The sequence below is a fragment of the Gekko japonicus genome, unplaced genomic scaffold, assembly GCF_001447785.1.
Source record: "Gekko japonicus isolate JY-2015 unplaced genomic scaffold, Gekko_japonicus_V1.1 scaffold1500, whole genome shotgun sequence".
Classification (NCBI taxonomy): domain Eukaryota; kingdom Metazoa; phylum Chordata; class Lepidosauria; order Squamata; family Gekkonidae; genus Gekko; species Gekko japonicus.
The window spans coordinates 291441-315130 of NW_015173177.1; the positions used below are offsets into that span (position 1 = coordinate 291441).

The 23690-nt window shown below is 49.1% G+C and overlaps 1 protein-coding gene across 1 annotated transcript in view; it reads left to right on the top strand.

Moving 5' to 3' along the window:
• Positions 1 to 23690, top strand: part of LOC107119940 (myomegalin) — a 138729-nt gene that overhangs the window by 96620 nt on the left and 18419 nt on the right. Inside the window, exons 30-36 of the mRNA XM_015422566.1 lie at positions 2503 to 2738; positions 7856 to 7907; positions 8621 to 8847; positions 9877 to 10014; positions 13247 to 13438; positions 19305 to 19592; positions 22147 to 22278. Coding sequence (XP_015278052.1) covers positions 2503 to 2738; positions 7856 to 7907; positions 8621 to 8847; positions 9877 to 10014; positions 13247 to 13438; positions 19305 to 19592; positions 22147 to 22278 — 1265 coding nt within the window. The remainder of the gene's footprint in view (positions 1 to 2502; positions 2739 to 7855; positions 7908 to 8620; positions 8848 to 9876; positions 10015 to 13246; positions 13439 to 19304; positions 19593 to 22146; positions 22279 to 23690) is intronic.

The following is a 23690-nucleotide window of genomic DNA, read 5'->3' on the forward strand; positions in this document are numbered from 1 at the left end:
ACAAGTCATATAAAGTGTGGATTGGGCCCAAGTTGCCCTTTTCTCTGTTAAGGATGGCCAAGCTCACTCAACTGCCTGTGGGAAGAATGCCCTTTTCTCTGCTGATTGCATGTAAGTCTGTTTCCAACATGGAGGTTTCACTCCAATTTGGCGTGGATTGTTGACGGAGCATCCACACGACATCATCCCCTAATCACCCAGACTTCTCCTGCTTTGGAGGGGCTGTGGCTAAGTGGAAGAGTCTCTGCTTGGCCTGCAGAGGGTCCCAGGCTCAATCCCTGACATTTCCAGTTAAAAGGATCAGAAGGTGATGTGGAAGACCTCTCTGCCTGACACCCTGGAGAGCTGCTGCCGGTCTGCGTAGACAATACTGCCTGTAATGGACCGATGGTCTGATTCAATACAAAGGAGCTTCATGGGTGTCCCTTTGCTCCAATCTTTCCCAAAACTGGTTTGATAACTCTTGGGGGGGGGCAGTGCCGGATTTACGCATAAGCTAAATAAGCTACAGCTTAGGGCCTCGCAATCTGCTGAGGCCTCGAATTAAAACACAATATAAAAAATGATTTCAAATATTAAAAAGGCGTATATATTTTAAATTTTTCTGAGACCAGCTGATGTAATTTAAAACAGTAGGGGGCCTCTGGGTTTTGTATAGCTTAGGGCCTCAGCAAGACTAAATCCGGCCCTGGGGGGGGGGGAACATTGTCGTCAAAAAGCATTTTCATGCTGTGTGGATGGGAAAGTGCGCATTTTTAAGGTCCCACAGACAATGGTGACCTTTTCTTTGCCTCAGTCCCCTGCTGCTGCCATTTTCCCCATTAGCCACAAGACTTTTTAAAAAAATCAGTAACTGCTATATTGTTATTGCAATGATCAATTGTAAAGAAAAAGCCTGCAGTGAAATGGGGTGCATGGTGGCCATGGGTGGGGGGGAGCAAGGTCAAGGAAAGTGTTTGGAAAATTGCTGTGTGGATGCTCTTTGAAGGTCCCGGTATTCACAGCTGCAATGAGAGGTGCACTGGGAATCATTGCTGTGCAAATGCAGCATGTGGCAGTGTCCCCCAACCTGTGGGTCAGAGGACCCAAAATCGGCCACAAGCAATGTTCCCTCTAAGCTGTGGAGTCTTCTGAGCAAGAATTCTGCTTTGTGAGCTACCGGCATTAAAGTTGTGAGTGAGTGATTTGGCTGCTGTATAAATTAGTTTGCTCTGGAGCCCTCCTTCCTGAGCTAAGACAAAAATGTGTGCACCGGAGGCTAAAAAATGGTGAGCTAGCTCGCACTAACTCAGCTTAGAGGGAACACTGGTCACAAGGCCTCTGAAAGTGGGTCACAGGCCAGCCCTCCCTAATGGCCGCTCCTGCCCTTTGCATCTGTCCTTTCTCACTTCATCCTCCTTGTCAACATCTCACATTCTCACCTTCCACTTCCCTTTGCAATAAGGAGCTGGATAAATCTGTCCAGCAACTAGGGTCGAATCTGCATTTGCTTTTTAAAATCAGTTTCATGCTGCTGTGACGCCGTCTTTCTCCGTGCTTGTTTGAATGTTGTTTGGAGAAGATTCTTTTAAAGCAGTGCGGAGGTGCGATGACAGTGGAGCTGCCCCGAAAGGACGATAAACATATGTGGACGTGCAAAAGTATGCTAGGACTCTTGAGGTGTGAAAACGACACCAAATGTAGACAGCTTTTTTGAAGACGGAGTCAAAAGGCTGGGACACCGGTGGGAAAGACAAATGCAGATTCAGCCTAGTATCTTTTCAGTAGTAGCTGGAAGGAGAGGAAAATGGAATGCCACTTGCTTGGGGGCTGCTGCACCCTTTGTGTGATGTTTGTCAGTTTCTCAACAACAGCTGGTTGTCCACTGTAGAAAACGCAGCACTGGACTGGATGGACAACGTCATATTTAGCCTTGGGTGCCAAAAAACCTTAGGCTGACCCTGCATGGGTCACGATACCAAGTAAATTTGTACTTGTGGGCCACCATACCCAATAGGGTTGCCAGGTTGTTTTTGTCTGCTGGTGGGTGGTGGCGGTGGGAGGGAGCTTCCTGGGAGGGGAGGAGGGATGATGTCACCACGTGTGACATCCCTGGTGTGATGACATCATGCAGAAGTGATGTCATCATGCAGGGGACATCATACGACAACACTCTGGTATTTTGGGCAAAACTCTATGGTTACCATAGAGTTCCCCCCCCCAAATACCAGAGTGTCACTTGGTCAGGGTGGGGCTTCCCCCACTGGCCAGCTGGCTAGGGGTGGGTTGGAGCCCCTCAAATCAGGGGATCCCCCATTCCCACCTAGGGACTGGCAACCTTAGTTCCAAAAAGGTTGGGGACCTACTGTTCTATGGGACATCTCTGGGTCTATTCCTCTGTGTGCTGCAGAGACTGTGGCAAGAAAAGGCTTTGCTTTTCACCTGTTCATAGTTTTGGGAGGCTAGGCCTCTGGATAGTTAAGGCCACTTTTTCTCTCTCTTCCCCCCCCCAACCCGCCCCAGGAAATACGATTCACTGGTCCAAGCACAGGCTCGGGAACTCTCGCATCTGCGTCAGACAATCCGAGAGGGACAAGGGGTGAGCCGTATGCTGAGCCAGCACTTCAGGGATGCCATCAAGTCCTTCGAGGAGCTCCTGAGTGGCAACAGCATTGATTATTTCCTGGGTCAGAGCTTCCGTGAGCAGCTGGCACAAGGGAACCAGTTGGCGGGGCGACTGGCCCGGAAACTGAGCAGTAGTGAGTTCACTGGGAGCTTACAAAATTTAAGTGGGGAGAGTTTTGTGGGTGGGGTGGGGTTCTGAGCCTTGGAAATCTGTGTGACCATGAAGCTTATGCATACCCTTTCATAGATGGATTATTATGCTTCCCGCCTCCCCTCCAACAACCTTAATGATTTGGAGTTGGGAGTAAGCAGTGAAGTAGCTAAGTTTGCAGATGACACCAATGCTTCCTCTAAGCTGTGGAGTCTTGTGAGCAAAAATTCTGCTTTGTGAGCTACTGGTGTTAGTTGTGAGAGAGCAATTTGGCTACTGAATAAATTAGTTTGTGCTGGAGCCATCCTTCCTAAGCGAAGACAAAAATTGTGAGCCAGAGGCTAAAAAACTGTGAGCTAGCTCACACTAATTCAACTTAGAGGGAACACTGGATGACACTAAGAGCTCAGGGCAGTGAGAACCAGGGTTGAGGCTGGGCAAATGGGCATCTATGTGGCAAATGAGGTTTAACGTGGGCAGGGTTTTAATGTGGCAAATGAGGTTTAACGTGGGCAAGGTTTTGTTTTTTTTCCTGGGGGAACACACCGGAACAGAGTTCTGGAACCTCTTCGACAAAATTCTTTAAAAATTTTTTAAAGGTTTATGAGTTTTCAGTATACAGATTAAAAACTTCATTTCCCTCTTGAGAATTCCAGCACCTGAACATGAGCAACTGCAAAGTAATACACATTGGAGCCAAAAATCCTAACTATTAATATACATTGATGGGGTCCGAACTGGTGGTAGCTGACCAAGAGAGAGATCTTGGAGTCATGGTGGATAACTCATTGAAGATATCAACTCAGTGTGCAACAGCAATAAAAAGGAAATGCTAAGCTAGGAATTATTAGGAAGGGGATTGAAAACACAACAGCCAGTATCATAATGTCCCTGTATAAATCTATAGTATGGCCTCATTTGGAATACTGTGTACAGTTCTGGTCACCACACCTCAAAAAAGATATTATAGCATTGGAAAAGATGCAGAAAAGGGCAACTAAACTTACTTACTTACTTTCGATTTCTATACCACTCTTGACCCCGAAGGGTCTCTGAGCGGTTTACATATACTTATTAATTCCTACCTAGGGCCACAGTTTTTGTATGGGGGGAGGGACCACCTACCAGCACCCAGACGGCGCGTTCTGTTTGTTGATGTATTCGGGCGGGCTTCAGATGTTACTCCCTGGCACCCTAGGATGGGTCGACGGCTTCTTCTGGTGGGCTTCTGATGGATTCCTCCGGCGTGCGGCCGCGCACCACCGCAGCTCTGGTGGTAACTTTTTCCCCATCATAGAGAACCATGGAGGGGATGAGGGCAACCTGTTTGGGGGCCCATAGAATTGGACCCCCTGGTCCAATGTTCTTGAAACGTGCTGGGTATCTTGGGGAGAGGCTCCAGCAGCTACCCTGCAAGTTTGGAGCCTCTCCCTCAAAACCCCTCCCTTCCAGCCCCCAGAATATACCCTATGTTTTCGCCATTGACTTCAATGGCCCACAGGATATAATGGGGCTGAATTGCTGCAGAAATTCGGTGGCAATTCAGTGGCAAGCCAATTCAGATAAGAGAATCTGAATCGGCCTGCAGCAGCCCGAAAGGGGTCTTTTCTCCTCAGTCCTCTCACTCTTTGCTTCATCTGTCTGCTGCCGCTCCCAGGCGTCATTAGGCAACTCCTGAGCATCCTACTGGGCCTCTGGTGAGCTCTCCACAGCTGCACTCTCTCATGAGTTGCTCTGTCCCCATGGTCCCTCGGTCAACTCTTCAGCTGCATCTCCCTCTATGATTCCAGCAGCCTCTCCCTTGCTTCCCCCACAGACAGCCTGTAAACTCTCCAGCCGGCCTCCTCATTCCCCACAGCTCCGGCACATCACTTCCAGCCCATTCATTCTCCTCCCAAATCATGCTGTATGCCCTTGGAAGAGCACTACGCTCAGGGAAAGAACCTCCTGGTGGTTCCCGGCCTGAGAGAGGTCCAGCTGTCCTCAACCAGGGCCAGGGCTTCTTTGGCCCTGGCCTCTGCCTGGTGGAGCCCTCTGCCCGATGACATCCATGCCCTGTGGGAGTAATTACCTTTCCACGGGGCATTTAAGGCAGAGATGTTCCACCAAGCATTTGGTTGAGGACAGCGGCGGGGTGGATAGTATGACATCTGGCACTATCATATGCTTCCCCATCCCTCGTAAACCCTCCCCCAGGGAGGCTGGGGAGCTGAAATCTTTTCTCCCTCCATCTAGTATATGTATATTGTTTTTATCTGTTGATCTTCTTTTAGGTGGTTTTAATCTTGATTTTAATTTAAAGATGTTTGTATATTACTTTGTAGTAAGCTGCCATGAGCCCTACTTGTAGGGAAGGGCGGCCTAGTAAATCTAATTTAATAAATAAAATAAATATACCTCTGGCTGCTACCCTGACTTCACAGGGCAGGGCCTACTCACGTGTCGCATTCTATATTATAAACTGAGTGCTGCAATAACAAAACTGGAGAGACCTGACTTCACAGGGCAGGGCCTACTCACATGTCACATTCTATATTATAAACTGAGTGCTACAATAACAAAACTGAGTGGTACAATAACAAAACTGGAGAAATTAAGCATAGGGCCTAGAGTAGGGCTCAACAAATCCCAGGCGCCAGGTTGTTATGGTGCCTAGAAATTTCATTGCGGCATCTAGTATTTTCAGCAATGATTTCATTGTACTGTTGCTCAGTGATCCTCAGAAGCAGGCCCGTAGCCACGGTGGTGCACAAAGGGGCAGGGCCCCATCCAATCATTTGTCATGCCCCTCCAATCAGCACTCGGGGTTGTGAGATCTGTCACATTTTCTGCCAATGAAAGAAGGTGTTTCCTCCCTCCTCCCTCCCAGGCTTTGCTAATGAGGGAGAGATTCTCTTCCCGCCTCCCTCCCATGCTTTGCCAATGAGTGAGTCTCTTTCCCCTTCTCCCTCCCAAGCTTTCCCTTTGCACTTTGCTCCCTGCACAAAGTAGTTGTTCTTGCTGTACTCTGATGCACATGACACACTTCTTTTCCTGCCTTAGCTTGCCAGCTCATGCCTGTCATGGATTCCTCTGATCTGCAGCACTGTAGCACATTAAGGCAGAAACTGGGGGAGCTGTATTTTAGCCCAGGTGTCAGTTGGGTGTAGTGGTTAAGTGCGAGGACTCTAATCTGGGAGAACCGGGTTTGGTTCCCCACTCCTCCACTTGCACCTGCTGGATGACCTTGGGCAAGCCATAGTTCTGTCAGTGCTGTTCTTGGAAAAGAGCAGTTTCTGTCAGAGCTCTCTCAGCCCCACCCACCTCACAGGGTGTCTGTTGTGGGGAGGGGAAGGGAAAGGAGTCTGTAAGCCGCTCTGAGACTCTGAGTGAAGGACGGGGTATAAATCCAATCTCCTCCTCCTCCTCCCCCCAGGTGGGGAGTGTTCAAAGGTAGTTGGAAACAGAGAGGGTGGGTGGTGGCGGTAGCAGCCTCTTCTGAGACTCTGAGTGAAGGACAGAGTATGGATCCAATCTCCTACTCCTACTCCCAGGTGGGGAGTGTTCAAAGGCAGTTGGAATCAGAGAGGGTGGGTGGTGGTAGCAGCCTCTGTATTCTTCCTTTCACAAGTGGACTCGTGACCATTTCACAAGGTGTCCTGGTGCCCATGCAGCTGTTTTGGCCCTTGAAAACACTTGGGGTGGGGAAAAACAGTTCTGCACCACAAGCCCGCAGTGGATCAGGGCATCACCACATTTTAAAATCACTGTAAAATGAGCCCTGACCTGGATAGCCCAGGTAAGCCTGATCTTGTCAGATCTCAGAAGCTAAGCAGAGCCGACCCTGGCAAGTACTTGGGAGACTTCCAAGGAATATCAGGCCTGGGAGGCAGAGGCAGGCAATTATCAAGCCACCTCTCTGAAACATCCTAGCCCCACTAGGGGACTGCCAGAAGTCACCATGACTTCCAGGTATGCAAGCACGCATGCGTGCACACACACACTCACAAATACCAAACAAACAAACAAACCCAACCACTGTAAAATAGTGATAACAAATTGGCGCTGCCAACAATTTTGCCTTCTCTTCTAACTTAGGGCTTAGCGAGGGGGAGGGGGTGAGTCTCTGTATCTGTAGAGGGGAGCCTCCCCAGCTTCTCTTCCCATCTGCATGAAGCAAAAAAGCCACCCTTCCCCTGCATGCCAGGCAGCCTGTAGCTGCGAAGGAAAAGTGTTAGCGGTTAGCTTTTTGCTGTAGTGACGATGCCTACAGTTACCCTTCTATTTATTTCTAAAATACAACATGTTTGTCATAGCTTTCATAAAATCACAAAAAAAACTATAAAGAAGCTAGGATTAGGCCTTGTGGTATCAAGGGTTGCCAGGCTCCAGATGGGGCCTGGAGATCTGCTGGAATTACAACTGATCTGCAGAAGACAGTGATCAGTTCCCCTGGAGGAAATGGCTAGGTTTGGAGGGTGGCATTATACCCTGCTGTGCTCCCATCCCTCCACAAACTCTGCCCTCCCCAGGTCCTCCCCCCCAAAAAAATTATCCAGCCTACCTGGGCTGAATTCTCAAGACCCCCTAGATTTGCCAAGGTCTTCCTAGAGAATGTTTTATTTACCAAAAGTTGGTTGAGGCCAAACTTGAAACCAGGCTTCCCAGAAGCACTGTTAATAATACTGGCTGTGGAGAACAACCTAAAACCATGAAGGAAAGTAACTTTAAAATTAAAATAAGTGCGGGTGAGGCAATTTTTTCTTGGTAAGGGAATTCACATTTCCCTCATGCTTTCCTGTTCCTCTGCTACCATCAGGGCTTTTGTTCTGAGGGAATGTGCCGGAACAGAGTTCCAGAACCTCTTTGACAGAATTCCTTTTAAAATGTTTAAAAGTTCATGAGTTTCCAGTATACAGACTGAAAAATTCATTTCCCTCTTGAGAGTTCCAGCACTTCTTTTTTTAAAAAACAAAAACCCAAACAAACAAACCCTGGCTACCAGCCCCTATTAAAATGAAAGAGTTGGGGAAAGATCTTCATACTTGTGGAACTGGGCTACCCTGTGGCAGAAAGACTGAGGTAACCAACTGACTGACGTTCTCCGAATTCTATTTTCAGGGAGTGGTCTAAACACGGAGGACAAATCTGGTCACGAACTGCTTGCTCTGAGGTAACGAAAAACTATTCCTTGTTGTCATCGAAGGCTTTCACGACAGAGTTCATTAGTTGTTGTTGACTTTCCAGGCTGTATGGTTGTGGTCTTGGCGTCGTAGGACACAGACACCTTGACACAGAGAGTACTCCATCTTTCTGTGTTATACCTCTGAGGATGCCAGTCACAGCTGCTGGCAAAACGTCAGGTCCTACGATGCCAATGGCCATACAGCCTGGAAAATCTACAACAACTAATTCCTTGTTGCTGGTACCTTTTGCTGTTACTTGCTTCCATTTCAGTGCCCAGTAAAATACTCTGCTTTAGTCAGCAGCAAGTCATTGTTTGCTGTTTCTCTGGAAAAGGCTTTGATATGTCTCAGGGTGATCTCCCTCTTTAACCAGGGTTAATCAAGCCAGCAAAGTTCAGGTTCTGCTGTCTTCTGCTGATCCTCATGTAGAGGCAGGGCCTTCTGAACATCTCAGGCCAGATCAGAGCTCACCTGTTGCCTTATGAGCATGGAGTCCTTTACAACAATGGCAGTTTCTGCCCAAAATGAGTGGTCTTGAAGAAGAGTTCAAGACAAAAGTGGGATCTGTGGGGCAGTTTTTTAGCTGAGTCCAAAAGACAAGCAGAACAGCAAAGTTGCAGTGATGTGGATACTGAGAGCTGGAAGAGGAACCTATAGGTGTAGGAATCTCCAGGAGTTTCCAAGCTTTTTCTCTTCCCAGGTTGAGCAAGAAGCTCCAAGCGAAGGACCAAACCATCAAGACCCTCCAGGCTAAGCTTCAAGGACACTCGGTGACCCCTTCTCCTAACCACACCATATCTGAGCCACCCAGTTCTGGAAGCAGTACTTCCTTTCTCTCTGACGGCATGGAAGGTTGCTCTGACATGGAGGATGTTGGCGACCAGGAGGCCCCCAGAGAAAGCCAACCTTACAGACACCTAGATGCAGGTACGGCCATGGAGACCTGTACAAGCATGGTTTTCCTCTGGGCAAGATAGTCCAGTGGGAGGAATGAAGTCAAGCACAGTGAACTTCATTGTCTTATTACCTAGTGAATTATGCCTCATTACCTACTGAAGACAAGAACATCCAGCTGAAAATCTGGCAATTCCTCAGTGGTTAAAAGGGTTCCACTCACAGGCCCAAGGCGGTCATAACAAAATAAGTGAAGTCTGTCAAGTATGTTCAGGATGTCTCTTTATGGGCATGTATCCATTCTGGGGTGTGTGTGCTGAGCACCGACATTCCTTGAGGGGCACTCTATGGCAGTATGGAGGGGCAGACCCTCCACCAGGGTCACTGAAGGGCTCCATGAAGTTCTTTCTTGGAGTTTTCTTCCCCTCCTCTTGCTCATTGTGGGGTAAGGAGGAGACTTGGTGATCTTCTAAAAGATTATGCACAATGTGTCTCTGGACAGCTGTATGCCCTTACTGGAGAGGGGAAATTAAAAATGGGGGGAAGACCATGTGCTAGAGACTAAACAAACGTCTTCACACAGGGTTGTGGCTTGACTCACTGAGGAAGGCATCTATCACCCTGTGGGTCCAGCATGATCTGTCTGGTGTGGGTTTGGCACTGAAGTGGGGATGAATTCTGTGTGACTGCTGCACGACTTGTTTTGTGCAATAAGTCGGGGGGTGGAGCGAATGTTCTTCACACGCGAAGATCCTCTCTGTACGAAACCACATAGTCCATGTCCATATTTTCTTCCCCAGTTCTTACATTATTCATGTCCAGGGCTATTGTTGGGCAGGAACGCACAAGAACAGAGTTCCGGCTGGCTCCCAAGTTGGTCACGCCCATCAGGAACTCATTAGCATAATAGGCCACACCCAACAGCAGAAACTCATTAGCATCTTGGGCCACACCCCGACAGCACAGCTCCATTGAATAATACCCCCCTTTGGGCTTGGGCTCCTTGTTGAGATTTTGTCAGGAATGCAGGTATTTCTCATCTGTTTGTGTGGCTTCTTGTAGGTCTTGGGAACTATTCTGAGAAAGCTTCTGCTCCACCATCCCATCCAGCTCCTGCTGCTCCACCAGAATCAGTTCAAAAGAACTTCTCTCTTCCTGCTTCCCTGCATCCCTCACAGATTCCAGGCCAGGCTTCTGCAGGTATGGACTACCTCACCGTGGATGGAGATTTCGCCGGGGAGAAAAGGTGCCGCGGCCAGGGGATCCGTGGGATCCCGCCGCGGCGCTTCAACGTTGGCGCGGCTTTTAAAAGCCGCGCCTTAAGAGGCTTTCCCCCTGCCGTGTGGCAGGGGCCGTACTAACAGCCCAATTCCTAAGCAGAGTTGCTCCCTTTTAAGCCCGCTGAAGTCAATGGGTGGCACTGAACACAAAAATAGATGAGATATACAGTGAAAACTGAATAATCAAATAGCAGCCGCACTGTATATAATCACAATGAAGAACAAAAAATAAATGTCCCATGTTTATTATTACAATAAACAAATTGCTTATTATAAAATGAGAAAAAGCGTTTTTTCATGTACACACTTCCCTTCACAAATTTCACAAATGCTATAAGTCAGTGGTGGCGAACCTATGGCACGGGTGCCAGAGGTGGCACTCAGAGCCCTCTCTGTGGGCACGCGTGCCATCGCCCCAGCCAGGCCCAGACCATCATTAAAGTGTCGAATTCTCTCTGCCAAATAATTTTAAGTAAATGAAAGCATTTGGGATTGCTTCCCTTACTTTGTTTGGATCATCTTAAGTTAATGTATGGGTTGTTTTTTCTAAAGTAAAACCTCAGTATTCAGGTTAAATTGCCGTGTTGGCCCTTTGCGATAAATAAGTGGGTTTTGGGTCGCAGTTTGGGCACTCGGTCTCTAAAAGGTTCGCCATCACTGCTATAAGTAGTTCATTGAAGTTTTGATTTTTTTCTGTTGTAAGTATGTTTGCCACTGGGAGTTATTGAAGCATCGGTCCCTTCTTTGATAAAGTTTCAGTGAAATGGGAGATTATAGCTGGCATGCCTGTAAGAGAAAGAGAGAGCACACATTGGGGACCGGCCTTTTCTAGGATCCCGGATCATTTGTGAAGTGGACATACGGTGTTTTTAGAGACTGTCTTAGTATATCCAGCATCCTGTTATGCATTTCGGCTTTTCTGTTATGGTCTTCAGAGGTTCCTACCTGTATCAACTTTTAAAAGTTTTTCTCATTTTGAATAAGCAATTTGTTTATGATTGTAATAATAAGTAAACATGGGAAACTGATTTATTTTTGTTCTTCATTGTAATTATATACAGTGTGGTTGCTATTTGATTATTTAGGATGGCACTGAAAACAGACAAATCAACAGCAAGAGAAACAAAACCATCTGTACCACAAGGATTTTTAATTCCTCTTTTCAAAAGAGCCATGCTGGAGTGGGTCAGGATTTTGCAAGGATATCCAGAGCACCATTCTGAACGGTTTTAGTGCCTTGGAAATAACAACTGCTGACATATAAGAACAGCATTTTTATTATTTTTATCTAGAAAAACATCAAATGCTGCCTCCTCAGAGACTTCCTTGAAGTGGCTCACAGTGTAAAAACAGTACAATAAAAACAATGGGTTGGATCCAGCAATAGATTTCCATGAATAGATTCTTTTTTTCTGAATCTATCCTTCCACTGCAAATTTACTCCTCATGCTTTTCCTTGGGGGGGTGTCCCTGTTCCCCTGGGGCAGTGTTTTGGGGAGCCCATTGGGCTGTAGCAAGATGGGGGAAGGTGAGAAAGTCCCATTCCGCTGATGGAAGTGCCTTCCACTGGATCCAACCCAATAACCTAAGAATTGTCATTATTAAAACCATCAAAAACATGCCAGGCTATATTTATAAACATGCCAGGTAATATATAAACATGCCAGGCCACATACAACAAAATTCAGCAGCCTAAAATGATATTCATAAACGAGTCCCAAGGCTAGTAACAGAACATAAAAAACAGCTTCAAAAGATGGAACCCCTTGGCAAAAAGACTGGATAAAAGAAAACGTTTTGGCATGGCACCTAAAGGAATGTAAGGCAGGTGGCACGATGTGAGCATCAAGGGGAAGAGGGCCTTCCAGAGGTGAGGGGCCACCACTGAAAAAGCCCTTTCTGTGCTTACCACCTGTCTCACCTCAGCAGGCGGGAGCGCAGGGCTTGGGGGAAAATAGCTTATTTGGCAGGCTGGAAAGTACAGGAGGAGGTGGTCTTTCCAGCCCCAAGCCATTTAAGGCCTTAGCACTTTGAATTATACCCAGAAACAGGTGGGCAGCCATTCTTCAAACTATGGCTCCCCCCCGCCCATAGCAGTATCTATAGCAGCTGAATTGGGTGGAGGCTTTCTTTCTCAGTCTGTCTAGATCAGCGGTTCTCAACCTGTGGGTCGCGACCAATGTTCCCTCTAAGCTGTGGAGTCTTGTGAGCAAAACGTCTACTTTGTGAGCTACCAGCATTAAAGTTGTGAGCAGGCGATTTGGCTGCTGCATAAATTAGTTGGCTCTGGAGCCATTCTTCCTGAGCTAAGACAAAAATGTGTGAGCCGGAGGCTAAAACACTGTGAGCTAGCTCACACTAACTCAGCTTAGAGGGAACACTGGTCGCGACCCCTTTGGGGGTCGAACGACCCTTTCACAGGGGTCACCTAAGACCATAGGAAAACACACATTTTCGATGGTCTTATGATAGCAACAAAAATAATTTTATGGTTGGGGGTCATCACAACATGAGGAACTGTATTAAAGGGTCGTGGCATTAGGAAGGTTGAGAACCACTGGTCTAGGTGATCTGTAAGCAGTGCAGTCAGGTGAGTAGAAAAGGCTGAACCAAGAATTGCTTCAGAGGGAGAACAATCATTCTGCCCATTTGATCTAGGCTAGTTGACGGGGTAGCAAGTTACTGTTGCCCGAGGTGAGAAGAGGAAATTACTACAGGATGGCTGTCACTTGTGAGGTAAATGGTGCACAGAGGGAGGAGGGGGGGGGCTAACAGTTCCGTCCCTGTCCCTGCCCTAGTCTGGGCAGAATCCAAAAAAGGTTGTGGCTCTGGGGCAAGTGATTCCCAAGTAGCCATGCCTTAGCATCGCTAGTCAAAGGATCTCATGCAGAAGAAGCAGGGAGAAGGCCGTCAGAGGCGATGGGTGGTCGTCCCGACTCATCGTAAGGCTGAGTGTTTGGAAAGAAAGAGAGACTGTAATAGAAATAGCTCTTTCACAGAGCCGGTCCTCTGAGATGGGAAAGTCTGCCTGTCTGGCTCTGTCCAACAAGCGGTAGTTGTTGAGAAGAGAGAACCTGCTCGACTCCTGCATCAGGATGTAATCTACTTACGTTGCCCTTCCTCTCTTCCCTTCCCGCCCTTTCTGTGTCTAGGCTTCCACCCCGACTCCTCATCCAAGCCATCGAGCTACCCTCTGGCTCCCTTCGCCTCAGGGCCCGGCTCCTGCCTGCCTTTCGGGTGTCCGGCAGCCACTGCTCCGCTCCTTGGCTGCTGTGGAACGCCGGGCTTCTCACTGGCCAACGCACAGCAGGAGCTGCAGATGCTGCAGAAGCAGCTGGGAGAAAGTGAGCGCTTTGGCCTTGGTGTTGCTCCCCCTACACATCCCCAGACCCTTTGGCATGGAGCTTTGCATGGCTTAAGGAACAGTGTCTTTGCCCTTGCGCAGACCTAATACATGAGCTGCATCCCAGGACAGCATTGATGTCTTCAGAAGCTGGGCTATGCACAAGCTAAGGAAGCTAGGTCCTAGTTTATAGGTAAAGGTAAAGGTTTCCCTGGCACGAAAGCCAGTCGCATCCGACTCTAGGGGGCAGTGCTCATCTCCGTTTCCAAGCTGAAGAGCCAGTGCTGTCCAAAGAAATTTCCGTGGTCATGTGGCCAGCATGACTAAATGCAGAGGCTCATGGAATGCTGTTACCTTCCCACCAAAGCAGTAACTATATATCTACTGGCAATTTCTTGCTTTCGAACTGCTAGGTTGGCAGGAGCTGGGGCCAGAGACGGGAGCTCACTCCGTCATGCGGCACTAGGGTCTTGAATTGCTGAACTACCGACCTTCCAGTCTGCAACTCAGCGTCTTAACCTCTGAGCCTTATAAGGCTGGGGCCTTATAAGGGGTCTCTAAAATAATAGCCTAATTTTGTCGGATCTCAGAAGCTAAGCAGGGTCAGCCTTGGTAAGTATTTGGATGGGAGACCATCATGGGATGCCAGGGTCATGATGCAGAGGCAAGAAATGGAAAAACCACCTCTGAACATCTCTTGCCTTGAAAACCCCATGAGAGGTCACTATGTCAGCTGTGACTTGATGGGGAAAAAGCAGGGGAAAAGTGTCTGTGGGGGTTGATAATGCATTGGGGCCTCTAAAATTTGACATAATTTAGGGCCTCAGTGTGTCTTAATCTGGCCCTAAAACAAAGTGTCAGTCCAGTGGCACCTTTAAGGCCAACAAAGTTTTATTCTGGGCATAAGCTTTCATGTGCACGCAGGTTTCTTCAGATACATAGAAACAGAAGTCACCAACCATTACATATAGGTAGAGGGCAGGGAAGGGTATTGCCAGGAAGGGCTAATTAGAATCAAGATGTGTAAGTAACTGAGCAGTAAATATAGCTAAAACTGGATGGAGGCAATTGATAAGACCTATGAGTAGCAGCAAATTAGCATATAGCATCATTAAAGAGTTTACAAACAGATGCAAGAACTGAATGACATTAGAATGCGTATAGATCCAGGTGGGCATGTGTAGTGAGATAAGAAGTCATTATCTCTGTTAAGCCCTGGGGGTTCCATTGTCCTGAGTGCTATAATAACTTGTAACTCAGCAATCTCCTGTTCTAATCTGTTTTTGAAATTCCTTTGCAATAAAACAGTTACTTTGAGGTTCCCCTGGGAGGTTGAAATGTTCTCCTACAAGTTTCTCAGTTTTGTGATTTTTGATGTCAGATTTGTGTCCATTTATCCTTTAGTGCAGGGTTTGGCCTGTTTGCCCGAGGAGAACCGAAGGGCATTGTTGGCATTTAATGGCATATACAGTGTTAGAAGATGAGCAAGTGAATGAGCCTGAGATGGGTAGTTGATGTTGTTAGGTCCAGAGACTGTGTTGTCTGGGTGCATATGGCAGCAAAGTTGGGTTTATTGCAAGCTCTGGTACCAGTGTCCATGTTCAGGTTAGATGTTGTATTATTGTGGTTGAGGAGTCGTTTCAGATTTAGGGGGGCTGTCTGTGCGATAGAAAAGGTTTGCCCCCTAATACTTCTGAAAGAGAACTGTCATTACCTAGTAGATTTTTATCTACCCTCCCCACCCTCAACCTGACTTCTGTTTCAGTATATCTGAGGAAGTGTGCACACACACAAAAGCTTATACCCGGGCAGAGTTAAACTTTGTTGGTCTTAAAGCTGCCACTGGACTCAAACTTTGTTCTGCTGCTTCAGACCAACATGGCTACCCGCCCGAATTAATCTGGTCCTGGTCATTGCATTTGTGACTGACCTTTTGAAGACTCAAAAAAAACAAGGCGGCTGGCAGGAAGCCACATGTCATGAAGGGCAGGAGCCTCGGAACAGACGGCACTTGTGGCACTTTTCGCATTCAGCTTTCTCTCAGCAGTGGCTCCCTGCTTTTTGAGTGGGGGGTTGCCAACACTAGTTTCATAAATTCCTGGAGATCTGGGGACGGTGCTTTGGGAGGGCAGAGTTTGTGGAAGAGGAAGTGATGTCATAGAGACCACCCTCTGAAGTTGCCATTTCCTGCAGGGGAACTGATCTTAGTAGTTTGGGGATCAGTTGTAATTCCAGGAGGAGGAGAGGAGATTGGATTTATACCCCGCCCTTCACTACCCAAAGGTGTCTCAGAGCGGCTTACAAACTCCTTTCCCTTCCCCTCCCCACAACAGACACCCTGTGAGGTGGGTGGGGCTGAGAGAGCTCTGACACAAACTGCTCTTTTTCAAGGACAGCTGTGCCAGAGCTTGCGACTGACCCAAGGTCACATCAGCAGGTGCAAGTGGAGGAGTGGGGAATCAAACCCGGTTCTCCCAGATTAGAGTCCGCGCACTTCACCACCACACCAGAGAACTCCAGACACCACCTAAGATCGGCAGCCCTGTTGTGGGCTGGATTAAGTTGGTTGATTGGGGAGCTGGAAAGTCAGGGGCCCCATAGCACAGCTGGGGGGTTTGGGCCAGAGTGCCTTGGGTTCCGTGGCCACATCGTTCAGAATTGAAATGCCTGTTGACTATCTTGGCGACATCGGCAACACATTCCTGCAGTTTGCCTCAGTATAAAGAACGGGGAGGATTCAGGGAGGGCAGATTCATGTATTAAGTACTGAGAATCATGTAGGCTGAATCCCTAGACACTGGGCGATTCTGCATCTGGCATTCGCTCCGCATTTTCTCAACACCGAGAAACGGGTGCAGCTCGAAACCACATTCAAATACGCTGGAGCCAACGCCATACTGACTGCGAAGTCACCCCCCCCGAACGGCCATAAATCTATGCAGAGGTAGGGTTGCCAAGTGTCACTTATCTCTTCCGCGAGGGAGTCCCAGGTGGCTCCCGGAGCACGTGTGCATGCGCAAAGCACGCATGCACCGCATGCACGTGTTTTCCCTTGTATGGCCGTGGCCCCGCCCCCAGCGTGCCTAAGAGACTAAGTTCCCCCCGGGGCCCGATCCAGCAGCACCGGGGAACGGGCCTCTGTGGCTGGGGTTTCCCCGCCCCCCGGGGGGACTTAGGATCCCTATGCAGAAGGTACCATAAAACCCAATGATCAAAGAAAGCGGCATGCAGTGTCGGGGGTACCATAAAATCTGATGATCAAAGGAAGTGACAGCAGCATGCAATGCAGAGGGGAACTTCTGTTCCAAGGTGGGCTTGGTAAAACAACGGAGGGAAAAGCCAATGCAGAATCGCCCCCTGAGAGGGGGGTGTTGGAAGTGAAGGACCGTGTGCTGCCTCTTAGCCTCAGACTTCAGAGGGGGACTATAGAGAGTCAGAGAGATAGATTGGTCAGGGCCGCGAGCATCCTGCCTTTCTACTGCTCTGATGCTATCCCTTTGATGAGACCTGCTTGGCTCTCTGCTGCCTTGCTTAGAGAGCCAGTCGCGGTGCCTATCAGTGTTGGTCAAGCATAATTGCTTGAAGGGTTGTGGGTTGTTGTTTTGTGGACTCGACTCCAAGCTTGCCCTTCATGGATGGAATGGATTCTATCTCCAGTTCCCTGTAGGTCCCATTCCCTCCCCTTGGGCACTGAAAGGGGACAAGCAGTAACAACACCTTGCCTTCATTCCTTTCCAGAACTCTTTGTGGATGGGTTGATGGCTAAATGCATGCCTGCTTATAAGACTGGCTTTTTAATGTTCTTGATTGTATATGTGGGTCCTTCCTTCACAACCGCTTGGGGAAATTGGTTAGCAGCTGCTTCAAGGGCACCCAGTAAGCTTTGTGTTCTGGAGAGGGATTTGAACCTGAGTCGCCCTACTCACTGCGCCCATTGCACCGCCTGGGTTCACTGAGGCCCATTCTGCATCTAGCATTCGCCTCATTGTTTTACTAAACCCACACTGGAACAGAAAAAGATGTGGCTCAAAACCACATTCAAATACCCCAGGCCAGCACCATACTGATTGCAGAGTCATCACTGAACAGCCATAAAATGGCCATAAATCTATGCAGACAGTACCATGAAACCGAGAGGTCAAAGGAAGTGAAGCTGGCATGCAATGTAGAGGGGAATCTCTGTTCCAATGTGGGTTTCTTAAAACAGTGGAGAAAATGCTAGATGCAGAATGGGCCCCTCTCCTATGGTTTCTTCACCAGCTCATGACATCCTGTAGCGTGTGTCTTGTAATCGTGGTCAGCTGTCCTCTGTCAGGGCTATAGCTTTGCGCAAGCCCAGTCCTGCGAGATTCAGATGAGGAAGGCCAACTAGTGTTACCGTAACAAATGGCTGAGCTGGCTGCAGGCACGGCACGGTGAAATTGGTCTTCCTGGTTCTGCACAGCCGGGAGAGAGCCGGTTTGGTGCAGTGGTTAAAAGCGGTGGACTCTAATCTGGAGAACCAGGTTTGATTCCCCGCTCCACCACATAAAGCGAGCTGGGTGACCTTGGGCCAGTCACAGTTCTTTCACAGCTCTCTCAGCCTCTAAAAGAAGAAGAAGAGGTTGGATTTATACCCCACCCTTCACTCGGAGTCTCAGAGTAGCTTACAGTCTCCTTTCCCTTCCCCTCCCCACAACAGACACCCTGTGAGGTAGGTGGGGCTGAGAGAGCTCTGAGACAACTGTTCTTGAGAGAACAGCTCTGAGAGAACTGTGACTGACCCAAGGTCACACCAGCAGCTGCATGTGGAGGAGTGGGGAATCAAACCTGGTTCTCCCAGATTAGAGTCCACGCTCTTAACCACTACACCAAACAAGTGTAGCTCACCACGCACAATGCTAAGAGCTAGAACGTCTGGCCACCAGACCATCCTAGGATCTCCTGGCTGTTCTACACTCAATGCCATATGATAATTATTAATTGCATAGCCGGGACTCCAAGTCAGTCCTTCTTCACTTTCCTCCTGCCCAGGGACCATCGTTTCCAAAGGGTTGTTGTGAGGACAGAATGGAGGAGAGGAGAATGACATAAGCCAGTTTGGGTCCCTATTGGGGGGGAGAAAGGCATGAATGAAATAAGTAACTCAATCAGTCAACTGTTACTTTCTGACAATGCCTCTCATCAGCACAACTGTGGATCTAAGGAAGGGCTGGCTTGATCTTCTCACTGAAATCAAGGAGGAGACGTGTTTTATTTTATTTTATTTAAATTTACTTAGGGCAGGAAGAGAATGCCTCCCTGTAATAGTGCCCCTTAGTAAGGATGTGGGCTGGTTTCTGGCCATTGGACACACACGTGCCTTGGGGCAAGGGGGAGATAGCTTTTGCTATGTGGGAGAGACCCCACAGCAGTCCTTTCGCCCTTCTTCTGAGGTGACCTATGTGACACAGGAAGTGGTGGTGGCTACAAGCATGGACGGCTTCAAAAGGGAATTAGATAGGCATATGGAGCAGAGGTCCATCGGTGGCTATTAGCCACAAGGTATGGATAGGGACTCTGGGGCAAGGAATGCTCTGTCATCTTGGTGCTTGGGGGGGGGGTCAGTGGTGGTGGGGCTTCTGGTGTCCTGGCCCCACTGGTGGACCTCCTGATGGCACTGGTATTTCTGGCCACTCTGTGATACAGAGTGTTGGACTGGATGGGCTTTTGGCCTGATCCAACATTGGCATCTCTTATGTTCTTATGTTCTTATGACAGTTGCTGAGGAGGTGGGCCTCCTCCTATCGAAGTTCAGGAGAGCTCCTGTTCTACTAGAGTAAGTCTTCCTAAGGTCTTGAGCACCACATCCAGTCTGGTTATCACTGACTTGTATCCCCTCTGCCTAGGTATATCAGCCTCTGCACTGTCGCCAGCAAAACCGGAGTTGCCGACGGGTCTCTTCGCTATGGGTAGCCCTGCCTACGGCTCCAAGCACTGCCCCCAGGCGGACCATTGCGTTCCTCGGTCGCTTCATGTGCAGAACTCTGCCAACTGGAACAAGAATGCTGGGGAGGCCCCGGGGGAGAGCCGGGACACGAGGAACACGCCACACCTCAGAGAGCCTCAGAGGGGACTTGTCTGTGGAAGTTTGCCATCCTGCTCCTCAGCATGTCTAGCAGGCCCGAGGCCTTCAGGTAACACCTGTGGTTCTCCCCGCTTTTGAGAACGAAGGGGAAATGCCCTGACCTGGATATCCCAGGCAAACCCAATCTCGTCAGATCTCGTAAGCTAAGCAGGGCTGACCCTGGCAAGGACTTGGAAAGGAGTCCTCCAAGGAATACCAGGGCTGGGTCGCAGAGGCAGGCAATAGTAAGCATCCAAGCCACACGAGAGGGTCGCCAGAAGTCAACCATGAATGAAGGGGGGAATGTTTCTGCAAAGTAGATGCTGGCCAATTGAATCTTGCAATCGGTTCTTTGAGTACCAGTGATTGGTTCCAGGTCACCTCACCTCTTCTGTTCAGGTGATTGACATTCAGTTGACAAAATTGCTCCTCCCTGGGGTTCAGCCACCACCCCATACTTAGGGTTGCCAGATTTGGTTTGGGAAATGCCTGGAGGTTTTTGAGGACGGAGCCTGAGGAGGGTGGTGTTTGGGGAGGAGAGGAATTCCAGTGGGGCACAATGCCATAGAGTCCACCTTCCACAGGGGCCATTTCCCCCAGGGGAACTGACCTCTGTCACTTGGAGATCAGCTGTTATCCCAGGAGAGCTTCAGCCATCACCTGGAGGTTTGGGAACTCTATCCATATTGCAGTCCCCTGATCTGAATCCCTTCCCCATGGCTGCAATTGGTCCTTAAAATGCTGAGTAGATGTGTTCATAGTTTTCCCAGTATCTAAGAACATCTAAGAAAATGGAGCTGCGGTGGCTCAAGGGGTTAAGACGCTGAACTGCAGGCTGTCGAAGGTCGGTAGTTCAGCAGTTCGAGACCCGAGTGTGCCGCATGGTTCTCCCCGCTTTTGAGAACGAAGGGGAAATGCCCTGACCTGGATATCCCAGGCAAACCCAATCTCGTCAGATCTCGTAAGCTAAGCAGGGCTGACCCTGGCAAGGACTTGGAAAGGAGTCCTCCAAGGAATACCAGGGCTGGGTCGCAGAGGCAGGCAATAGTAAGCATCCAAGCCACACGAGAGGGTCGCCAGAAGTCAACCATGAATGAAGGGGGGAATGTTTCTGCAAAGTAGATGCTGGCCAATTGAATCTTGCAATCGGTTCTTTGAGTACCAGTGATTGGTTCCAGGTCACCTCACCTCTTCTGTTCAGGTGATTGACATTCAGTTGACAAAATTGCTCCTCCCTGGGGTTCAGCCACCACCCCATACTTAGGGCTGCCAGATTTGGTTTGGGAAATGCCTGGAGATTTTTGAGGACGGAGCCTGAGGAGGGCGGTGTTTGGGGAGGAGAGGAATTCCAGTGGGGCACAATGCCATAGAGTCCACGTTCCACAGGGGCCATATAAGTCAGCTGTGACTCGACGGCACTTTTCCACCTCCACCAAGAACGTAAGAAGAGCCCTGCCTGGATCAGTGGCCCATCTAGCCCAGCATCCTGTTCCCTGGTGGGGGGTGGATCAAACACTGAAACAAAACTGTTACAGAAACTATTTTCCGTGTTCCTTCAGTGGCCACTGCAAATGGAGCGGCATTAGCAACGGCACCAGAATGTCCTTATGATAGTTTCCCCCACAGTTCCCTTGCCCCAGCCCACCAAGGGTATTTTTTTTTAAGGGAACTGACATCTTACTACCGCTACCACTTAATGGTTTTTTTAAGTCCAAAAACCCTTCTGGTGGCATGGGGTGGTGGGAAATGGGGGCAGCAGTATGGGACCAAGGCACATATGGACAAGACCTGCAAAAATGAACTCTTCCCTGTGCACACAGAGCCCAAAGACCACAATTGTTCCCGGAAGATTGTACCAAACCAGGTTTGGGAAAGACGGCTGCAAATAGGGCTGCCAAGTGGGGGCGGGGAAACCCCCGCTTTGGAGGCCCGATTTCTGCCGCCGCGGAATCGGATGCCGGGGGGACTCCGCCCCTCGAAGAGCAGGGTGGCTGTGTCACCAGAGGTGACGCAACCACGTCGCCCACGTTGGGGGTGTGGCCCGGATCACCAGAGGGAAAACTCTATGGTTTTCCCCGATGATCGGGGCCACGCCCCCAACGTGGGCAACGTCGCACGTCACTTCCGTTGACGTGCTGGCTGCGCGTGCGCCCGGAGCCGGCTCCCGGAGCTGTCGGAGCCTCCCCCGCCGGTGAGTTTGCGGGACTTGGCAACCCTAGCTGCAAAGCAGGGGGTGAAAGGCAGAGAAGGGGATAATGAAAGGACAATATCATGTGAATATTCCATGAAACCCCTCTGTGGTTCAGACAAAAAAACTGGAGCAAAAACCTCCGTGTAGAAGCAGCCTGAGTTCTCAGATTCCATCTCCGAAACCCAGTTTTGTACTTTCTGGAATGGCATCAGTCAGGTCTAGCGGGGGACCATTCCAGTCTTGTGCTTGGAAAGTCCAGTCTCTGGCTCTCAGTTTGCATACAAACTATGATCATGCTAGCTCATGCGTGCCCCTATAGCCCGCTCTGTGCCATGGATTCTCGTGGTGAGGCCAGGCCTCTCGGACTTTCTTTGCCATGATTTTGAGTTCCCTTTCTCTTGTATTTGCATGTTCCCTCATTGGCTGGACATAGATGCCAGTTTGCTACAAGAACATCTGGTTGAGATCCAGATCCTGGGCCAGCGCTTGGCAGAGTCCATTTTCAACAACAATCGCCTGCGGGAGCAGCTGGAAGCAAGTCTGGTGTCCATGGCAAAGAGCAACGGTAAGGGGAAAGCCATCCTCAGCCATTCAGGGAAAGGACGGGTGTAGGGTTGCCAACCTCTAGGTGGTGACTAGAAATCTCCCATTTATGACCACTGATCTCCAGGTGACAGAGATCAGTTCACCCGTAGAAAATGGTCGATTTGGAAGGTGGACTCTATGACATTCTACCCCACTGAAGTCCCTGCCCTCCTCAGGCTCCACCCCCCCCCCAAATATTCAGGTATTTCCCAACCCGGAGCTGGCAACCCTGGAAGGATGACAGCTGAACCTCAAGGGCGTTATCTACATGTCTTGATCTCGGGCTCCTAAGAGGACATCCTTGTCCATTCAGTGGAGTCCTGATTTTTCTCTTTCAGTTATTAGAATGGTGTCTGTGCCTATCCAAACAAAAATGCTTATTAAAAAAAGGTGAGGGGTGAGGGAGAGAAAACTGTGGCTAATTATCACCTGAGAGCAGTTGAGCCAGCCACCGGCATGCAGCAATTAGAATGTTATTGACTAGGACTAGGTAGACCCAGGTTTCGCTCCCCATGGATTTCATCGGGGAGGCCAGTCCTTCCTTCAGCCTAACCTACCCCACAAGCAGTGCTCCCTCCAAGCTAAGTTAATGTGAGCTAGCTCACAGGTTTTTAGCCTCTGGCTCACACACTTTTGTCTTAGCGCAGGGAGGATGGCTCCAGAGCAAACTGATCTATGCAGCAGCCAAATCGCTCACTCACAACTTTAATGCCAGTAGCTCACAAAGTAGAATTTTTGCTCACAAGACTCCACAGCTTAGAGGGAGCATTGCCCACAAGGTTGGTATGAGAATAAAATTGAGGACGGGGGAATGGTGGAAGCCACTGTGAGCTCCACGGAGAAGAGGGTAGAATAAAAACAGAACGTGGTAAGGCAGATCTGGTTAATGGGCAGAGATGACAAGTCATTCAAGTACAAAAGAGGCAGGAAGATCCTTTCAGCAGCCTTAACTGGAAAAGACTGCTAAGTGTGTGAAACCTGAGGAATTTTACATCTCAGTAAACAGGAGGAGAGTAGATTTGGGCCTTGAGAGAAAAAGGAATAGGATTGTCTTTGCCCAACAAGAGGGCAGTTGGTAAAGGCTGCTATTCTTTCTTCTACAAGAACTATATAGAATTTTATATAGTCATTGAGCTCAACCACCTGAACAGCCAGGAAAGAAGAAGAGCAGGTTTTTATATCCCACTTTACTCTACCTTAAGGTGTCTCAACGCGGCTTACACTCACATTCCCTTCCTCTCCCCACAACAGACACCTTGGGAGGTAGGTGGGACTGAGGGAGTTCGGCGACTGGCCCAAGGTCACCCAGCAGGCTTCATGTGGAGGAGGAGTGGGGAATCAAACCCAGTTCTCCAGATTAGAGTTTGCTGCCAGTTTGGTGTAGTGGTTAAG